The sequence below is a fragment of the Lolium rigidum genome, chromosome 6, assembly GCF_022539505.1.
Source record: "Lolium rigidum isolate FL_2022 chromosome 6, APGP_CSIRO_Lrig_0.1, whole genome shotgun sequence".
Classification (NCBI taxonomy): domain Eukaryota; kingdom Viridiplantae; phylum Streptophyta; class Magnoliopsida; order Poales; family Poaceae; genus Lolium; species Lolium rigidum.
In genome coordinates, this window is record NC_061513.1 from 6,950,505 (window position 1) to 6,966,754 (window position 16,250).

Genomic DNA, 16,250 nt, shown 5'->3' on the forward strand with positions numbered 1-16,250 from the left:
CCCAGGCCCGGTCAACCGGATTCCAGACCGGCCGTGTCCGAGTCTGTCTCGACCAGATCTATTCTGGGTCGGTTATTTTCGTACTTTTTCGACCTGAGATCGTCCTGGACGCCTATATGAGTTCATAGGACGCCCCCAAAGTTGCTTTAGACCACGTTTAAGATAAACCCTAGTTCATAGTTGTTTGCTTTGCAACCCTATTGAATTTCTACATCCAATTGCATTGATTTGGTGTGGAATCCCTGAAAAGTCTTGTGTGATCTGTTGTTCCATGGGGAATTAGTAGATTGCACTTACCGCTTCGTGGTCGGCGGCTACATGCGCAAGTGTGTGGAGTTGCGAATATCTTGCAGGGTTGAGAGCCGTTGCATTGGCGACAGGGAGCAATCGAGAGATCTCGTTGCGTCATACAAGTTATCTTCCACTACATCGTCGTGTTTCTCCGCTGCTATCACCCCGTGATTATCATCACCACCGTTGCTTACTGAGAAGATCGGGCCACCCCTTATCAAGTGTGGTATGCACACGACAAATAAACCTTTGATGTGTTGTCATATGTGTATTTTTATATAAAGGATTTTGATGTATGTAGATGTGTGCGGTGTTGGAGGAAGTAAGCGAGTGGCGGAAACGGTAGTGACAACAAAAGCAACACTTGAATCCTTTGGTATGCACGCATCTAGGGATAAATGAGAACATCTATCTTGGTCAAAGTGACAATATGACATCACCGTTTTGTTATTTTCCTTCTCAACCTCATGTTTTATATATGTTGCCCATTAAGAGGTTACCATAAAAGCCTGAAAATTTTGTGTACTTTATTATCTATAACATGATCACCACTATTATTGAGAGAAAGATTGAGTGAACCCATGAACCTAGGTCCACTATTAACTAACAAGTAATAATTATGCCTTGTCATCTTGCACTATAGAGGATTGGGATATTTTTGAGGTCCTCACAACCATTACTTTTCTTATTTTTAGAACTTGAAAACAACCCATCATTGTTTGCATGTTTAACTTTTTTAGTGCATAGATAACTAGAACTGTGACACTCTTATTTAACATAATATGTTGTTTTACCTTCTTACTCCTGCGGTTCGATACCCCTGCACTTAGGGGTTATCACTTGGCTAGTTGCTCAAGCCGCACGAGTGCTAGAGTCCTCCCCCAGCGTGCCCTAGGTGTGTTCTTCATCTCTCTTATTCTTCGTATTTAATCTTTTTGTTCTTCTTATCTTCGTTAACCAATCTTCTAGCTTTCAAATCTGCCGGAAGTCATCAGCTTGTGTTGCTTAGATGATGTCATGCAAATAGGTGACGAGGTTGTCCGCATCACGAGGATTCTTCAACCTCGAGACAAGAGGCGACTTGTTAATAAATATACGACCATGTTAAGGGCTAATCAACCGAAAGGGAGAAATCGAGAACCAAATTACTAAACCAGCTCGAAAGAGACCGGTTCTTAGGCTTGCTTTCAGTTTCCCTTTCCTCCACAGAAAACCAAAGTGTAAAAATTCTTGAAAGGCTGCGTAGTACCAGTGATGGGGAACAAGGATTGCTTGGTGACCTCCGCCAACTCCCTGCAGCTTGGAAAGGCGGAAGAGGATCACATGTCCAACATAAGAGGGAGGGTGTGCCGTGCGTGGGTTGCATGGAGAGCGTGACGTGCTCCGTGTTTGAGACTCTGTGGCCTGTGGGTGGGGTTAGCGTGCACATGATGCACTTTCAGATAGGGTTTTGCCCTGCATACTGGACTGGCTGATTGGGCAGAGGGGTCAGAATTGCTAAAACAGGCTACTTCACTTTTAAAAGAAGAGGAGTAATGCCCAACCTAGCCACAAGTATTCTGCATTTCTCCAATTTGAAAATAAATTAAATGGCTTAACCAAAGTGGAATGTGCTCCTATCAGATTGGATAAGGAAGACTAGCAAGAGTAGATGACAAGCAAGCGAAGAGAAACAGGACAACATCTATCCATCTTCTAGACAAAAGCACAATACATACACATGGATTTTAACCGATCCACATTTATACCGATCAGATTAATACTAAGTGCCCACATAAGCATACCACATACACTTGGGAGAACGGACCAAATATAGCATCTGTCCTATACACACACACAGATAGCAATTTGAACATCTACAAGAACCTACGAACATGTCTACCAAATCTGTTGCATGGACATACTAAAATAAGTATATATCAAGTGTAGAGTATGTCAATCATCAGATCGATACATGAGTTGAACAAATATGAAACTTTAGTTCTTATCACTCTCGTGTTAGGACTGCACATACACATAGGAATTTCTCTAAAAAAGAAAGAGCATATGTACTTAAGCAAGCGCACCATCATATTCCTATCAGCACAGTCATTAGAGTTCTTAAACTAAACCACCTAAGCTAAGTTGTAATACCTGTTCCTGTCCTTCTTATCAGTTAAATTATTAATCCAGACCAAACAGTAGAGTGATCTTAGCAGTAGCAGATCAAGCATGAACGAATGGAACCTGGGTGCGGGCACACCCAGTTTTCCAAAAAAATGGAAAAAACGGTATTTCAAAGTTTCAAAAAAATATGTAGTAAATTTTTGCATGTACATATTATGTTGATACTTACTCGTGTACATTTTCACGAAAATATATCATTGTATGTGGCCTACATAAAAATGAATAATGCCCAAATGACAATAGTGAATAGAAATTTGTACTATTCACAGGATCCGAAATTTGCATTTTGTCATTTTTGTGTAGGCCACATACAATGGTATTTTTTCGTGAAAACGCACACGGGTAAGTATCAACATAGTGTGAACATGCCAAAATTTACTTCACATTTTTTTGAAACTTTTAAATAGCATTGTTTTGAATTTTTCATAACTGGGTGCGCGCGTACCCAGGTTCCGTTTGGCATTTTCGATCAAGCTATGTAGTATAAACGACAGGCGAGGGATTGAGAAAATTCAGACCTGAGCCTGAGAAAAATCAGAAGCACTCCAAACTTGGCATATCGATGCATTGATGATGCACGATGCACTCCATCCTTCACTCTAACTCTTCTATGAACCTGCAGTCAATGAGATAATTTCGAAGCAATAACTCACAACGATGCAGTCTAACGCTGTATCAACAATACGAGATTCAGCATAAAAGTTCTAATTTGAAAAGGAAAGAGGCTCCCTCTAATCTTTTTTTTTGAGAAAATTTTCACTAGTCACGGCCCCAAATGTTTTCTGGAATAATTTCATAATCAGATACTTGTATTTATTACAGAATTAAATTGGGTCAGAACCCTTTCCTGAACACACAAATACGGATAATCCTTTTTAAAAGAAAGTGAAATTCAAGTAAATTTCGCTGTACAGTAATTATAAATCAACATAAGGAATATAGAGAAAATTTCTGAAGCTATCTCGATAATTCACCAAGCAAAAAAATATAGTTTGTACCTACGAGGGCACAGACGAAGTAGAGGCAAGCAAGCATTAGCACCTTATTTCAGTAGCTAGTCTGCCTGTGATTCCTTCAGTACGTATAGTAAAATGTAGAAATGCAAAATCTAAATTGATATTTAACTGACCAACCTACTGACATGCAAAAATATGAACATTCAGAATGATGATGAACACAAATAATGTACCCAACGTCCATTCAAGACTTTAATGAATAATGTTATTAGCTGAGCTGAGCTGAGCAGAACACAAAACACTAATCAAGCCAACACAATCAGTACCCCTTGTTAAACATCACACAATCCGATAGCCACCACAATCACATATTTCACAAAATGGAAATACAACTCGCCAACAAAATTAGCAATAAACAGGAACCGGAAATTTCATAACTGTATTGCAGCCTTGGAGGGTTAGATTGTTTCATAAAAAAGATATCTACTCCTAGCAGTTACTAAACTGATTCCTTCTGCTGGCCCTCTCTAACAGTCTATTTGCTGTACAGAAATATACAAACGTTAACAGCCTTAGTGGTGTTTGTGAGTGACGTGAAGGCGTAACTCAGAGAAAATCCCACACTGGTATTGATGATTCACCCTGATCGCCGTTCTCAAGGTCGATTTGGGGATTCGTCCCCATAAATTGCAACACATGCATGTCACCGGGATAGGCCTGCAGGAGTGTGCAATCACTTCAGTAACTATGGCAATGGTATGGACAATACGACTGCAAATACTGCAGGAGTGTGCAATCACTTCATTAAGTGGAGAAGAAAGGTCAAGTCTGTCAAAAGGGCATCAAGCATGAGTTTCTCTGTACAAGCAGTGATTATAAATAACTCACTTGAGTTAGTTGACCATTCCCGGGAAATGGCTGCTGTTGCAGGGTAGGAACTGTGGAAGCCTGCATGCCACAAGAACCTGAGAAACCGTGTTGTTAACGAATCAACATGAGCACCAATTATTATCAAGAGATGAACACGGACCTGACCAAACTGGTTCAAATCGTCATGAAGGTTGTGTGAGGTACTAAGACTAAAGTTGTGGCCAAGCACATAATGTCCCTGCACAAAGAAGGGAGAAGCAAAATAAACAGTAAATCCACATTCACAAGGACCACAGGAAAATACTAGGCATCATGTATTGATGTTGAAAAACTCACATGCATTAGTTGATCTGGGAGGAACTGATCCGTAGCAGTCCTTGGCACTGTTTGCATACTGTCAGGTGTAATGGTCAGTTCCCCATCCCTTGGTCCAGCCGCTGCTTCATCACAAGGGCCTATGTTCACAGGATGCAAAGAGAATGTGTAAATTTACTCTTACAAGTATTAATTTGGAGCGGAGGGAGTATAAATAAACTGTGAAGACACCTTTTCTTCGTTTCTGCCTTTTATTGGTCTCTAGACCATTTCCACGACGAGCAACTTCACTCTTCTTCTTTCCGATAGATTTCTGAGCTTCATTGCTATTACCAAGAGGATAATCATTCTGATCCATATGAGTTAACTGAGCCCTAATGGAATGGACAATAGATGATTTATTAGCCAGTGTAGATTGCAAAGTACGTTCAACTCCTTCTATAAGTTGATCCGACTGGCTTGCCACCAGTGCAAATGCCTCGTTGTTTGCGGCAGCCTTAGTAGAAATCTTATAGAACAAACGACAAAGAGCTGCATAACGCTCTGGAACAGAAGATCTTGTATCACTGCCAAAATTAAATCGATTGATTTCACCAATAATACCCAACTTTGCATCTTTACTCCATCTCTTAAGAAAATATTGTGGGGGGATCTCTTTAACATTCCTCAATTCATATACCTTTAGTATATGGCAGCATAAAATTCCAGCAGTTTCAAATTTTTTACAAGTACATGCAGCTGTGGCATCTGATGAGTCGAACTGCACAAGTAGTTCTTTAGTTTTGCTTTTAGCTGTAACCATATACTTAGAAAGAGAGCCAAACTCACCACAACCGTAAACCATACAGTCCATGCATTGTTCATACTCTTTCCTAAATAACTCAAAGTTTATTGGTGTATACCAATTTGCAGCCTGCCAGAGCAGTGGCACAGGTGCTCTTGGTGCCCCTTGACTGGCTTGGTAATCAGCTTGTATCTCTTCTTGCCTCCTCTTCTCAAATGAACTTCCAAAATACTTCAAGAAAGGGGATAGCTCTTTCTCGCAACCCAAGTATTCTTTGATCCAGATGCCAAAGGTTTCTGCTCGTAGCATGTTTTTAATGTCCCCGAAGAATGTATGCCGGACATATGGCAAGGCCCAATTTTCTCGATCTCCATAAAGCTCATTTAAAAATTTGTTTTGTTTAAGGTTGTATTTCTCGATTATCATATTCCATGTGTCAAGGAATTCTTGCTCATCCTCGATGTCAAGTACACAGTGGCTAAAATCATGTGTGAATTCTTCTGAAATACTGAAAGCATGTGCTAAGGACTTAACTGCGTTCTGGTATATTTGCCACACACAAGAACTGTGAGCTGTACCAGGCCAAGTGAGACCTAGTGCTTCCTTCAAATTAGCAGATCGATCTGTCAAAATTGTCTTCGGCTGTTTCCCACACATGGCACTCTTAAAGGTCTCAAGAAGCCACTTGAACGATGCAGCGGTTTCATCATACAGGAAAGCAGCACCAAATATGACCATTTGCCTGTGATGGTTCATACCTACAAATAAAGCTAGTGGCCTGCTGTAGTCATTCACTTTGTAGGTCATGTCAAAGCAGATCACATCACTGAAATAATGATAGTCCAAGATTGATCTTGCATCAGCCCAGAAGACATTAGCAGCTTTGTCACTTTCATCCACCTGGATGGCATAGTAAAAAGATGGATTCTCACTCTTCATACTTCGAAAATAATCCGTAAGAGCTCTGAAATCCCCTGGGTCCATATCTTTCGTAGACTTGGTCCGAAGGTAATTCTTGTAGCCTGGAGGGATGTTGATGGCATTTTCATTTTCAGATTGAGCCTTGGAAAACACTCTTTGCGACTTGAGCATCCCAATATCAAATGGACCGGCAAGCTGGTGATTGTGATCCTGAACGAACTCAGTCACTCGGTATTTTCCACTGGATGTTACTTTGACAGATAACCGTGCAGGGCAACCCGTCCTCGTCTCTGGGCCCGGTCTCCTGGCCTGATTCTTTGAGCGAAAGCCCTCTCTGGAACAGACATAAAACCTTGATCTGGTGCCACTTTTCGCTGTTTTATCCCACAATCCTCTTCGAACACTAAATCCCACATCTCCTGCGTAACTAACATAATACTTGTATGCTTTCTCTTCATTCTCGAAAACCATTCCAACTATAGGTACTCCCCCGGCGTTCGCGACAACTTCGGGTGGCAATTCCGGCTCCTCTTCTTCTGCCTTCTCTTCAGGTTTATCTGCAGCAGTCTGCGAGAAGCACGTGCACTTATATAATCTGATCTTTGTATAATCATTGAAGTGCATGTACAATTTAATGAAATCCTAGAAATGTGAAGAAATGTGGACACGAAATTACAGACTGTACCCTCGCCTCCTCCTCCTTGCTGAGGAACTTCCCTCCGGCACCTCTCCGGCGCCGCTCCGCCAGGGCCTGCCTCGAAGGCACCTTGGCGGCGGCTCGATTGACGCCCTGGCGGCCGCCCCGCTTTTGCATGTAGCGGGTGATGACGTCGCGGCGCTCCTCGTGCGTGTAGCGGGAGACGCGGACGCCCAGCTCCCGGAGCAACCGCGACGGCTGGAGCGAGGCGGACCCGGAGGGCCCGCACCCCTTGTTCTCTCTGGCGGCGGGAGCCTCCGCGGTGGCGGGCTTGGGCTGGCTCTTAGGGGCGGCGCAGGCGCGGCGCTTCCTGGGAGTGGAGGAGAGGCCCAGGTAGGTGCGCACGATGTGGGAGGTGCGGGGCGTCGGATGGTGTGGTTGGCCCGGCGCTGATGAGGTCGCGGCGGGTTCGCCGGCGGCGGCCGGGTCGCCGGAGCTGGTGGCCATGGTGCGAGATCGGAAGGGTGGGGAAACGGTGTTGGGCGAGCAGGACACAGCGGGATAGTAGACAGGAGAGTGTATGACATGTGGGACCCAGATTTCAGTGTTGCTGGGAGGTCGGCGCTGCCGGAAGGAAAAGAGTAGTCGGTCATTGCACAGATTGAATTATTTGAACTTAAAAAAAACAAAACATACACTTGAAAGTGATTTGTATGAGTACTTTATTGCGACCATCCTTGTAGGGACTGTCAGTGTATTGATGGTAGCGCCTCGACAATGTGTTCGGCGACCATCCCATCAACTGGACTGGGACAAGGAGAACGCCACGTAGAGCTAGATCATGGCCCAGCTCTCCATTCGTCCCGCCGCCCATCCCCTTTGGCACTTGGGGCGTCCCCATCCTCGAAGGCCACATCCTTTCGCTCCCCTACCCCATTGCCGGCGCGGGCTATGCTTTCTTCTCGCACTAGGAGGCCTTGAAGGGGTGGTATTCGACCTAGCGGCGGTGTTGCATGGTGGTGTCGGTCCAGGTCGGCGCAGATCCGGTTGTGAGGTGCAGCGAGGTTGGAGGATGCGGTGGTGGCCTCCGTGCAGCGCCTCTAGCGGCCGACGACGGCGGCCGTGCTTGAGGGTGGTGGCCAGGTCTGGGCTTGGCGGGACCAGGAAGGATCTTCCAGTTCTGTGGGTGGTTTGTGGTTGTAGATTATTACGCTCGTTGTAGGACACCCTCTGCCAGCATGCCTCCGTTTTGCTTGCGTTCAAGTTCAACATGAGTCGAAGCCATGCTGGTTTTTCAGGGGGGGCTTTCGGCAGGCTGGTGCCGCAGTGGGAAACGTCCTAGCCGTGTGTCGCGTGGCTAGGTAGCATGCTCAGATCTAGGGACTCCATGGCCACATACTTGGTGAGGTCTTCTTTGGCCGACGAACCAAATCTTTCCAAGCGCCCATGATTTCTCTGCATGCGTGATACTTGTTGTAATAACCCATAATATAGGAATATCGAAGGGTAGATTTAGAATTGGGATGTACATTTCATCGCAAAACGAGGGAAATTTTCGCGCCTTATTGCATATAAACCTAAGAGGGATCGAGGTTCTCTCTCGTTGCAATTTGGGTTAGGCAATGTGAGGTTAAGAATTTCGACATGATCTCTTTTGTACATTGTTAATTTTGGGAGTTGATTTGAATTGACAATTCATATTTGAATCTAAAACAAAAGAAGTAAAAAATAAACAATTTAGAAATGAATTATGAATTCATAATTCAAAAATACATCATAATTCAAATCACTTTATAATTCAAACCATATTATACATACACAAATAATTCATAAGTAAATAATACATTTACAAATGAGCTCATAAGAAAAATTTGAACTTTATTGATCATACACACATATACAATGTCTTTACAATATTTATAATTACCAAATTGGGAAGATTTGGTTTTTAGGGGGGCTTGTGTCGCAGTGGGCCACGTCCTGGCCGGCTTTACGGGATAGGGTCCCTAGGCCGTGTGTCGCGTGGCTAGGGAGCATGCTCAGATCTAGGGACTCCATGGCCACTGACTTGGTGAGGCCTGCTTTGGGCTGACGAACCAAATCTTCCCAAGCGCCCATGGTTTCTCTTCATGCGTGATACTTGTGTTCCTGGTTGGGGTCGGGACACCGCGTGTTTGTCTCGGGCTAGAGATCGGTAGCTAGTTGATACTCCCTCTAAGCCGCCTCACGATTTTGAACACTGGTATAATGAAGATTTATTCTACATCTAAAGGCATCTCCAACGGCATGACCTAGACGGACCAAGCGGCGTGAACTTGTCAGCCCGACCCATTTCTAGCTCCAATTTGAGCTTGAAAGGCGGTCGCGCGGACAACGCCCTCGTTTGTATACATCCCCTCTTGACCTCCCCGAGCATGCCCACCAGTGGCATAGAAGCCACTCCGTCTCTCACCACTACCGCATGAGATTCATCGGCGCTACTACGGCAATCATAGCCTTCCCCGCCACCGCCGCCAGCCCTGGCCACAAGGGCAAGGCCAAGGCCTGGGTCAAGCTAAAGGAGTTGATGTCGATGGAGCATGCAAATGAGACCAAGAAGTGCTTTGGCCGACGCGACTCGCGAACAAAGGATTGTCGAAGCAGCAATCGCAAGCACAGCCAGGGAAAACACCGAGCTCATCATGGCCCTTGAGGCCAAGGCTGACGTTGACGTTCTTGCCTCCCAAGTTGCCGCCAAAGTCAAAAATCTATTGTAGCACTTCGCATTTTTCTTCGCCTTCTCGGCAAGGCGGATCAAGAAAAAATTAGGAGTCAGGGCAAATAAAATAACTAATGGCTTGTATAAATTTATAAAATCTAGAGAATTTTTAAAAACATTTAAACAAATATAATAGGGATTCAAAAATTTGAGTGGGGGTGTATGCCCCACTCAAAAAGCTACACGTGGATCCATCCCATACTACTATGCGTAGGACAAACTTGAGTGGGCGAGCCTCGAAAAATGCCCTTTTCAAAGCTTCAGATTATTTTTGGCCCCTTTTGAAACTTTAATATTTCTATGGCCTTTTTAGTCGCGCCATACAGAATGGCTAAACTGAAGTCACGCTACTTTGGTTGGCAAGGTTGCTCAAACTCTGTGCTAAAAATGTCTAAGTCATTTGAATCTAGCCATACCAAATAGTGTGACCTACCTGTTTTCTTACCTAGAGGGTTCGAAAACATTCTCAGAGGGTCCAAGATTTTTTCAAATTTGCGAACCTAAATGGGCGTGATCTAGCTGTTTTTGGGCCAAAAACGGCTAAATCATTTTAGTCTACCCAACCAACGTGGCCTGACCTCCACTTCAGTTTAGCTATCATGCGTGGTGTGACTAAAAAGGACGATAAAAATTTATATCTCAAAAAAAAAAAGGACGATAAAAATTTAAAAGTTTTGAGAAGGCCCAAAAGTGATTTAAAATTTTGAAAGGGTAGCTTAGGACAAATAAGTCTCGACGAACAGTGCACTGGCAGAACAACATAACGGAATCAAGTCACGGCAATTCTGCTGTCAACTCAGAAAAACACAAGTCGCACCAAATTCTTCAGAAATTTCGTCGTTCGCGCACAACATCAGCACGCACGATCATTCATTTGTTGATGTTTCTGCAGCTGCCGCCCGAGCTGCATGCCCGCCGCCTCGCCGCTAAACCTTTGGTCGCTCCTCTCCAGGATAGCGCCCCCACCACCCCTGACGGCGGCGGCCAATGGGTCAGCGCTGAAGGGCTGCGGGGAGCACGCGATCCCGGCGACGAGGTCAGTGAAGCTGCACGCCGGCCAGCTCATTTCCAGGAACGCCAGCTCGTCCTCGCTCAACGGCGGCGCCGCTGGTGCAGCCCGGCTCTCCTCGCCGCGTGGCTGTCCTGGTGGGGCGGCGGCGAGGACGATGGTTTTCTGGAGCGGGGTGGTACCGTTGACGACCACCATGCTGAGCCGCTTGGCGTGCTCCCTCAGACGCGGCTCCACGGGCGCGAAACCGAAGGACCGCTTCCACGTGTCCGCCACCTCCGGCACCGCCGGGATCACCAGCGTCTCCACCTGCAACCACGCCAGCACCTGACAGCAGCAACACAGCAAATATTCAGACACCAGAACAGAGCTTATACACAGGCGATCTCTGAATCATATGTTGAAATTAACGGCCACCTGCTCCACGGCGTTGACGAGGCGGCGCATCAGCCCCTGCTTCTGGTAGTGCGGCAGCGTGCCCGCGAACGGCATCTCCGCCAGCTTGCTGCCATGGAACCTGCAAAGTATATTCAGAGACACATATATGAACCTTAAATCATCAGCATTAACCACATGAAGAGTTATTTTTCGTCTTTCTTTTGACGAAACAGAGTACCAGACTGAACCCATACATTCGTACCTTAGCAACGCGACCGAGACGATCTCCGCGTCCTTCTCCAGGGCCATGGTGTAGAACCCTTCAAGGCTCAGCCGCTTGAACTCCGATCTGCCCAACGATTCAAAACGCATCAGAAATTGGTCCAGGAACGCTGAATCAAGCGAGGTTTTGCAGAGAGCATTTAGCTTTACCCGAGGCTGTAGACGGCCTGGCGGAGCATGTTGATGCCGGTCAGCCGGTCCTTCACAGGGTTGAAGCATTCGCCAAGCACGCCCAATGCCACCGCCAGCTTTGCATTGCACTCCATGACGGTGGCCGAGCAGTCTGCTGCAGAGCCCTTGTGGATCTTCAGCAGGGACCAGGAGAAGCCATCTCCGCCGGCCGCGTTCGTGGCTCCCACCATCTCCGACAGCCTCGCAGCCATCTGAAATCAACACAAACAATACATCGAGATGAAGGCACACACTCTCTGTGTCAATGTGACACTACTATGGTAATTGACAATAGTAGTAACTGAGTTATCTTCCTGAAACAGAGTTACTGAAAAAACATTATATTGAATTGTTCATCATGAAGAATGTTTGATTTTTTCTCTTTTGTAACAACAATATGATGTGTGTAGACTGCAGAGTGAATGCATGATGGAGAATGTTTCACCTTGTTGCAGGTTTCGCTACAGTAGGAGCCGATCATATCCCCGGCCAACAGCGACGGACGGCAGTGTTCGTGATCTGCATGTATGCATATTTCAGAGTCGTCGTTAGTGCAGCAATTTTCATCAGTCTCTTCTTCAGAAACATGTACTTACAAAAGAAAGATCATGGTCATGATCACGATCATGGTTGATAGCTTACATTTGCGAGCGCACTGCTGGCACGTGGCCAGGCCGCCGTCGCTGGCGAGGCACAGGAAGCACCGGCAGTAGTGGCAGATCCAGGAGCCCTCGGGGACCTGCACGCCGAGGCACTCCGGGTGGAACGTCGACGGGCAGCTGTCGCAGCATAGAAGCTGCCCACCGTCCGCGCACACGGCGCACGCGTCGTCGCTCTGGTCCCCGTCGACCTCACCATTGATGCCCTCGGGAGCGGCCTGCTCCAGCGCCGCCTTCGCCTTCTCCTCCGCGCTGAACTTCCTCATGCGCTCCCGCTCCCACGCCTCCTGCACACACCGCAGCAGCGGCTTGCGAGACATGAGACGGACACGCTCCCACGCCGACTGCGAGGTCTTGGCGTCGGGGCTGGCGTGGGAGGTGAACGCCGGGAGGGGCATGGTGGTGTCACAGCAGCTGCAATGGATGCCGGCCCTGGTGACTGTGCCGGTGATGCCCTTTGCGGCGCCGCCGTTGCTGTTATTGCCGGCCGCCGCGAGCTCTGACTCAGGCATGTAGAGGAGCTTCTCTTTCTCCTTGAGCACCCCGGCGTCGATCAGCCATGTCAGGACGGTGTGCTTCTTTGCTCGTGCTGCCGCCACCGTGTTGCTGTTGTTATTGCGCCTGGTAGCGGCGCTGTTTGTTGTCGTCGATGCCGGCAAGGCCGCCAAGCGGGAGGCCGTCCTCTTCCTCTCCCGTACTACGCTCTGCGGCGTTGCGGGGAACACATGCTTCAGCTGGTTGTTTTCTTGGGCGCCAGGGTGCGTACCCGCAGGTTCGCCCGACACGTTGACAGAGGTGATCTGGAGTGACCTCGAGCTTGCCCTGCGGCGGTCAGCGGCGGTGCCTTTGTGATTACTGTTGCTTCGGTCGGCGTGGCTTTGTATTGTTACGAGGACGACACGGCCGTTGCTGGTGCCCCTGGGATTGTAGTGGCTGCCGCCGGCGTTGCTTTCTACGTTGCCGACAGTGGTGCCCGTGGGACTACGTTGGGTGCTGTTGACGTTGCTTTGTTCGTCCACGACAGCACGAGGCCCCGTCCCTGTGCTAGGTGCCGGTATCCATGAAGAAGAGAAAGGTGGCGCCATACCACGGCCTCTTTCGGACGAGGAGAACAGAGGCGACGACGGTGGCTGGCTTGCCTGCGCTAATTAAGCTCTTCCAGGAAGAAGAAGAGCCGCCCCGCCCCGCCAAGATCATCAGGTGCTGCAGCAGGTGCGCCGGCGGCGTGTCACGGCAGCCACAGATGCAGTGGCCTTAGATGGACATATCAAAATAAACCAAGAAATTATCAGAACATATTCAATTTTAATAATAACTAGATGAATGCGGGCGCTATTACAGGTCCTTGATTTTTTACCCGATGCACATGCAAACAGGGCATGTTGATATTCAGAATATTTCTTGTAGAATAACTTATGTGCCAGATTGTGCAAAGACAACAGAATGCGCAACAATTCTTGCGTATAGCCAACATATATTTAGACAGTATGAACAACAAGATAAACTGATTGTATTTCCTCCTAAAAGTTACTTGCATCTCCATTAGTGACTGTCACCTATGAAATAGTAATTAACTATTTACTCATGTATCATCTCTCTTAAAATACACTAAATCTTGTAAAAAGCAAGCACTCAATTCATGCAATGAATAGTCCAATTATATTAGGAAACATGTAGCTAAATTGTCTAGTCTGTAATGGAAATTGGGAGTGCATTTTCAGCACTAAAACAACATTCTCTAACTATTCGTTTAGTCATGCTCTACCACATGAACAAAATGTAATTGTAACCGTACAGAATTGCTACCAAGTGTTATCATATAGTTACGGCGAGTAAGTACAACATACGGGAGTATATTGTAACGAGCTTTTCACTAAAATTCTTGCTAAAAGAACATTAAAAATATTTTAGGGACTATGCAAACAAACAAAAATCAGTCTAAAAAGAACATTAACAATCTTTTAGAGATCATTAACAACGTCCTTAAAGCTCTGCATGTACATGATCTTTGCCTCAATCACCCGTTGCCACTGTTTGTTGGCATAAATCACTCGTGCGAATCGCGTGGGAGCTCTCAATCACGTACATGATCTTAGAGATGACAATCTGAGTATATTTCTAGATTTCTATGATGGGAAGCTTGATAATTTAGATTAAACTTTGTTGTTCTTGCTTTTATTCCAAAATATATAACCCGATATTTCTTCCATTAAGTAAAGGAAAATTAGCCTTCTTAACTATATTTTTAAAATCTTTACTAAGGTCTTGACTAATAGGCTTTCTTTGATTATGAACATTCTCACTTCCATCTATCATTATGCTTTCATTAAAGGTAGATATATCCTTGAGAGTGTGGTGGCTGCTCATGAGATCTTACATTGGTTGTCAAGTCCAAGAGTAATGGTGTTGTACTTAAGTTGGATTATGGAAAAGCCTTTGACAAAGTGAGTCTTGAATTTTTTGCTTGACTCCTGGCTAAAAGGGTATTTGGTAAGAAATGGATTACTTTGTTCAAATCCATTGTTTTCCAAGGCTATGTTGGAGTCAAATTAAACAATTTGATATGTACTTTTTTCTTAGCTGGGAAAGGGCCGAGGAGGGAGACCCCTGTCTCCCCTCATTTTTTCATCACGTAATAAACACTATCATTAGGGTGCTTGCTATATCAGCAAAGCATAATTTGCTTAGAGGTTGTGATGCCATTTGCTTGTAATATGCAGATGAAACCATCTTATTTGTTGATAATAATATGGAGCTAGAGGATAATCTAAAATGTATGCCCACATGATTTGAACAAATTTTTGGAATAAGGATCAATTATAGTAAGAGTGAGCTAATTCCCCTTGGTCTGGATGACCAGGAGACCGCTGCTTTCACTCAAGCATTTTGTTGATCAGTTGGTACTTTCCCCATTAAATATCTAGGAATACCTCTATATTATGAAAAAAAATAGAGCAGGTTTGCAACCCTTAAATTATAAAATTCTATAGAGGATAGTTGGCCGGAGGGGCAAACTATTGTCTTGCATAGCTACATTGCTCCTCATTAAAACCTTCCTTGCAATTATCTTGTCTACCTTCTTTCCTTCTTCAAGTTCCCCAAGTGGGATCTTGAGTTGATTAATTCCCAGATGGCCAATTGCTTGTGGAATGACTTTCAAGGGCATAGAAAATTACATTTGGCCACCTGGAAATTAATATGCAAAAAGAAAGAATATGGAGGATTAATAATTCCTAACTTGGATAATGTGAATCCTTGTCTTCTAAGATCTTGGATAAAAAGATAATCAAAAGATGATGGCAAGTTATGAAAGACAATGGTTGATCATACGTAGAACACCCAAAACTCCAACATTTTCTATAGTGACACTATAGGCGTCTCTCACTTTTGAAGGCTGTTATGTGGGTTGTTAACTCTATGAATAGTAGTGTATAGGTGGAAAATTGGTAATGGTTACTCATTTAGGTTCTGGGAAGATTATTAGACATATAAACCATACAGTTGAAAAACCACAACAGGTAAGCAACGAGGAGGATGGAGCGATGATGAAGAGGTGAGCGACGAAGAAGAAGAGAAAACTGATGGGGATGGAGTAAATTGACGAAGGGCGGAGGCCGGTGGTAGAGTCCTAAGAGAAGGGGAGAGGGAGGAGACGTGTTTACCTCACGCATAGCTGAAGAGGCAGTAGGAAGCGGGGCGATGGAGTGAGGGCTGATCCGTGTCTCAGCCGCCTTTCGCCGCCCAAGACGGGTGCCGAAGTTGGAGAAATCACCGGGGAGCGCAAATCTGCGTCTCAGCTGTCTTCCACCGCCCAAGACCGGCGCCGGAGTTGGATAAATCGCCGGGGAGCGCAGATCCACGTCCTAGCCGCTTTCCGCCGCCACGGGTTCCGGAAGAGGAAAAAGAGGATATTTGTTGATACCCACTCTGTTTCTATTATCTGTTTATCTTAGGCGAGGTCCACGACAGGTCTGGCTAGGTCAATACCTTGATCCCTATCCTGAAGAGAGCGGTGTCGACGTCTGGAGTTCGTGCAACAAAGGCACGATAAGG

The 16,250-nt window shown here is 45.8% G+C and overlaps 2 protein-coding genes across 3 annotated transcripts; both read right to left on the reverse strand.

Annotated features, from left to right (window-relative positions):
- Positions 1 to 3,715: 3,715 nt before the first annotated feature.
- Positions 3,716 to 7,069, reverse strand: LOC124666411 (protein FAR1-RELATED SEQUENCE 5-like). Of its 2 annotated transcripts, none has more exons than XM_047203748.1 (6): positions 6,989 to 7,069; positions 4,830 to 6,870; positions 4,620 to 4,738; positions 4,444 to 4,521; positions 4,302 to 4,361; positions 3,716 to 4,130 (listed from the first exon to the last, which is right to left on the reverse strand). In XM_047203748.1, exons 2-6 carry the CDS (start codon positions 6,772 to 6,774, stop codon positions 4,020 to 4,022), a joined length of 2,313 nt encoding a protein of 770 aa, XP_047059704.1. In that variant the 5' UTR covers positions 6,775 to 6,870; positions 6,989 to 7,069; the 3' UTR covers positions 3,716 to 4,019. The 2 variants fall into 2 exon arrangements, with proteins under 2 accessions (XP_047059704.1, XP_047059705.1); XM_047203749.1 differs by having other exon boundaries at positions 4,014 to 4,130; positions 4,302 to 4,378.
- A 3,482-nt stretch (positions 7,070 to 10,551) lies between these two features.
- On the reverse strand, positions 10,552 to 13,282 carry LOC124662106 (increased DNA methylation 1-like). Its single transcript, XM_047199993.1, has 6 exons — positions 12,181 to 13,282; positions 11,984 to 12,057; positions 11,518 to 11,750; positions 11,348 to 11,434; positions 11,125 to 11,224; positions 10,552 to 11,034 (listed from the first exon to the last, which is right to left on the reverse strand). Exons 1-6 carry the CDS (start codon positions 13,280 to 13,282, stop codon positions 10,552 to 10,554), a joined length of 2,079 nt encoding a protein of 692 aa, XP_047055949.1.
- Positions 13,283 to 16,250: the final 2,968 nt, after the last annotated feature.

Bases quoted from the DNA above. Each gene is read 5' to 3' on its own strand.
- LOC124666411 (XM_047203748.1), bottom strand. From the start codon at position 6,774: ATGGTTTTCGAGAATGAAGAGAAAGCATACAAGTATTATGTTAGTTAC. The intron at 4,362-4,443 runs GTCCGTGTTCAT...TGTGGCATGCAG, and splicing joins ATTTGAACCAGTTTGGTCAG to GCTTCCACAGTTCCTACCCT. The intron at 4,131-4,301 runs GTGAGTTATTTA...ACACTCCTGCAG, and splicing joins GGAATGGTCAACTAACTCAA to GCCTATCCCGGTGACATGCA.
- LOC124662106 (XM_047199993.1), bottom strand. From the start codon at position 13,282: ATGGCGCCACCTTTCTCTTCTTCATGGATACCGGCACCTAGCACAGGG. The intron at 11,225-11,347 runs GTACGAATGTAT...TATACTTTGCAG, and splicing joins GTCTCGGTCGCGTTGCTAAG to GTTCCATGGCAGCAAGCTGG. The intron at 11,035-11,124 runs GTGGCCGTTAAT...TGCTGCTGTCAG, and splicing joins TCGTCAACGCCGTGGAGCAG to GTGCTGGCGTGGTTGCAGGT.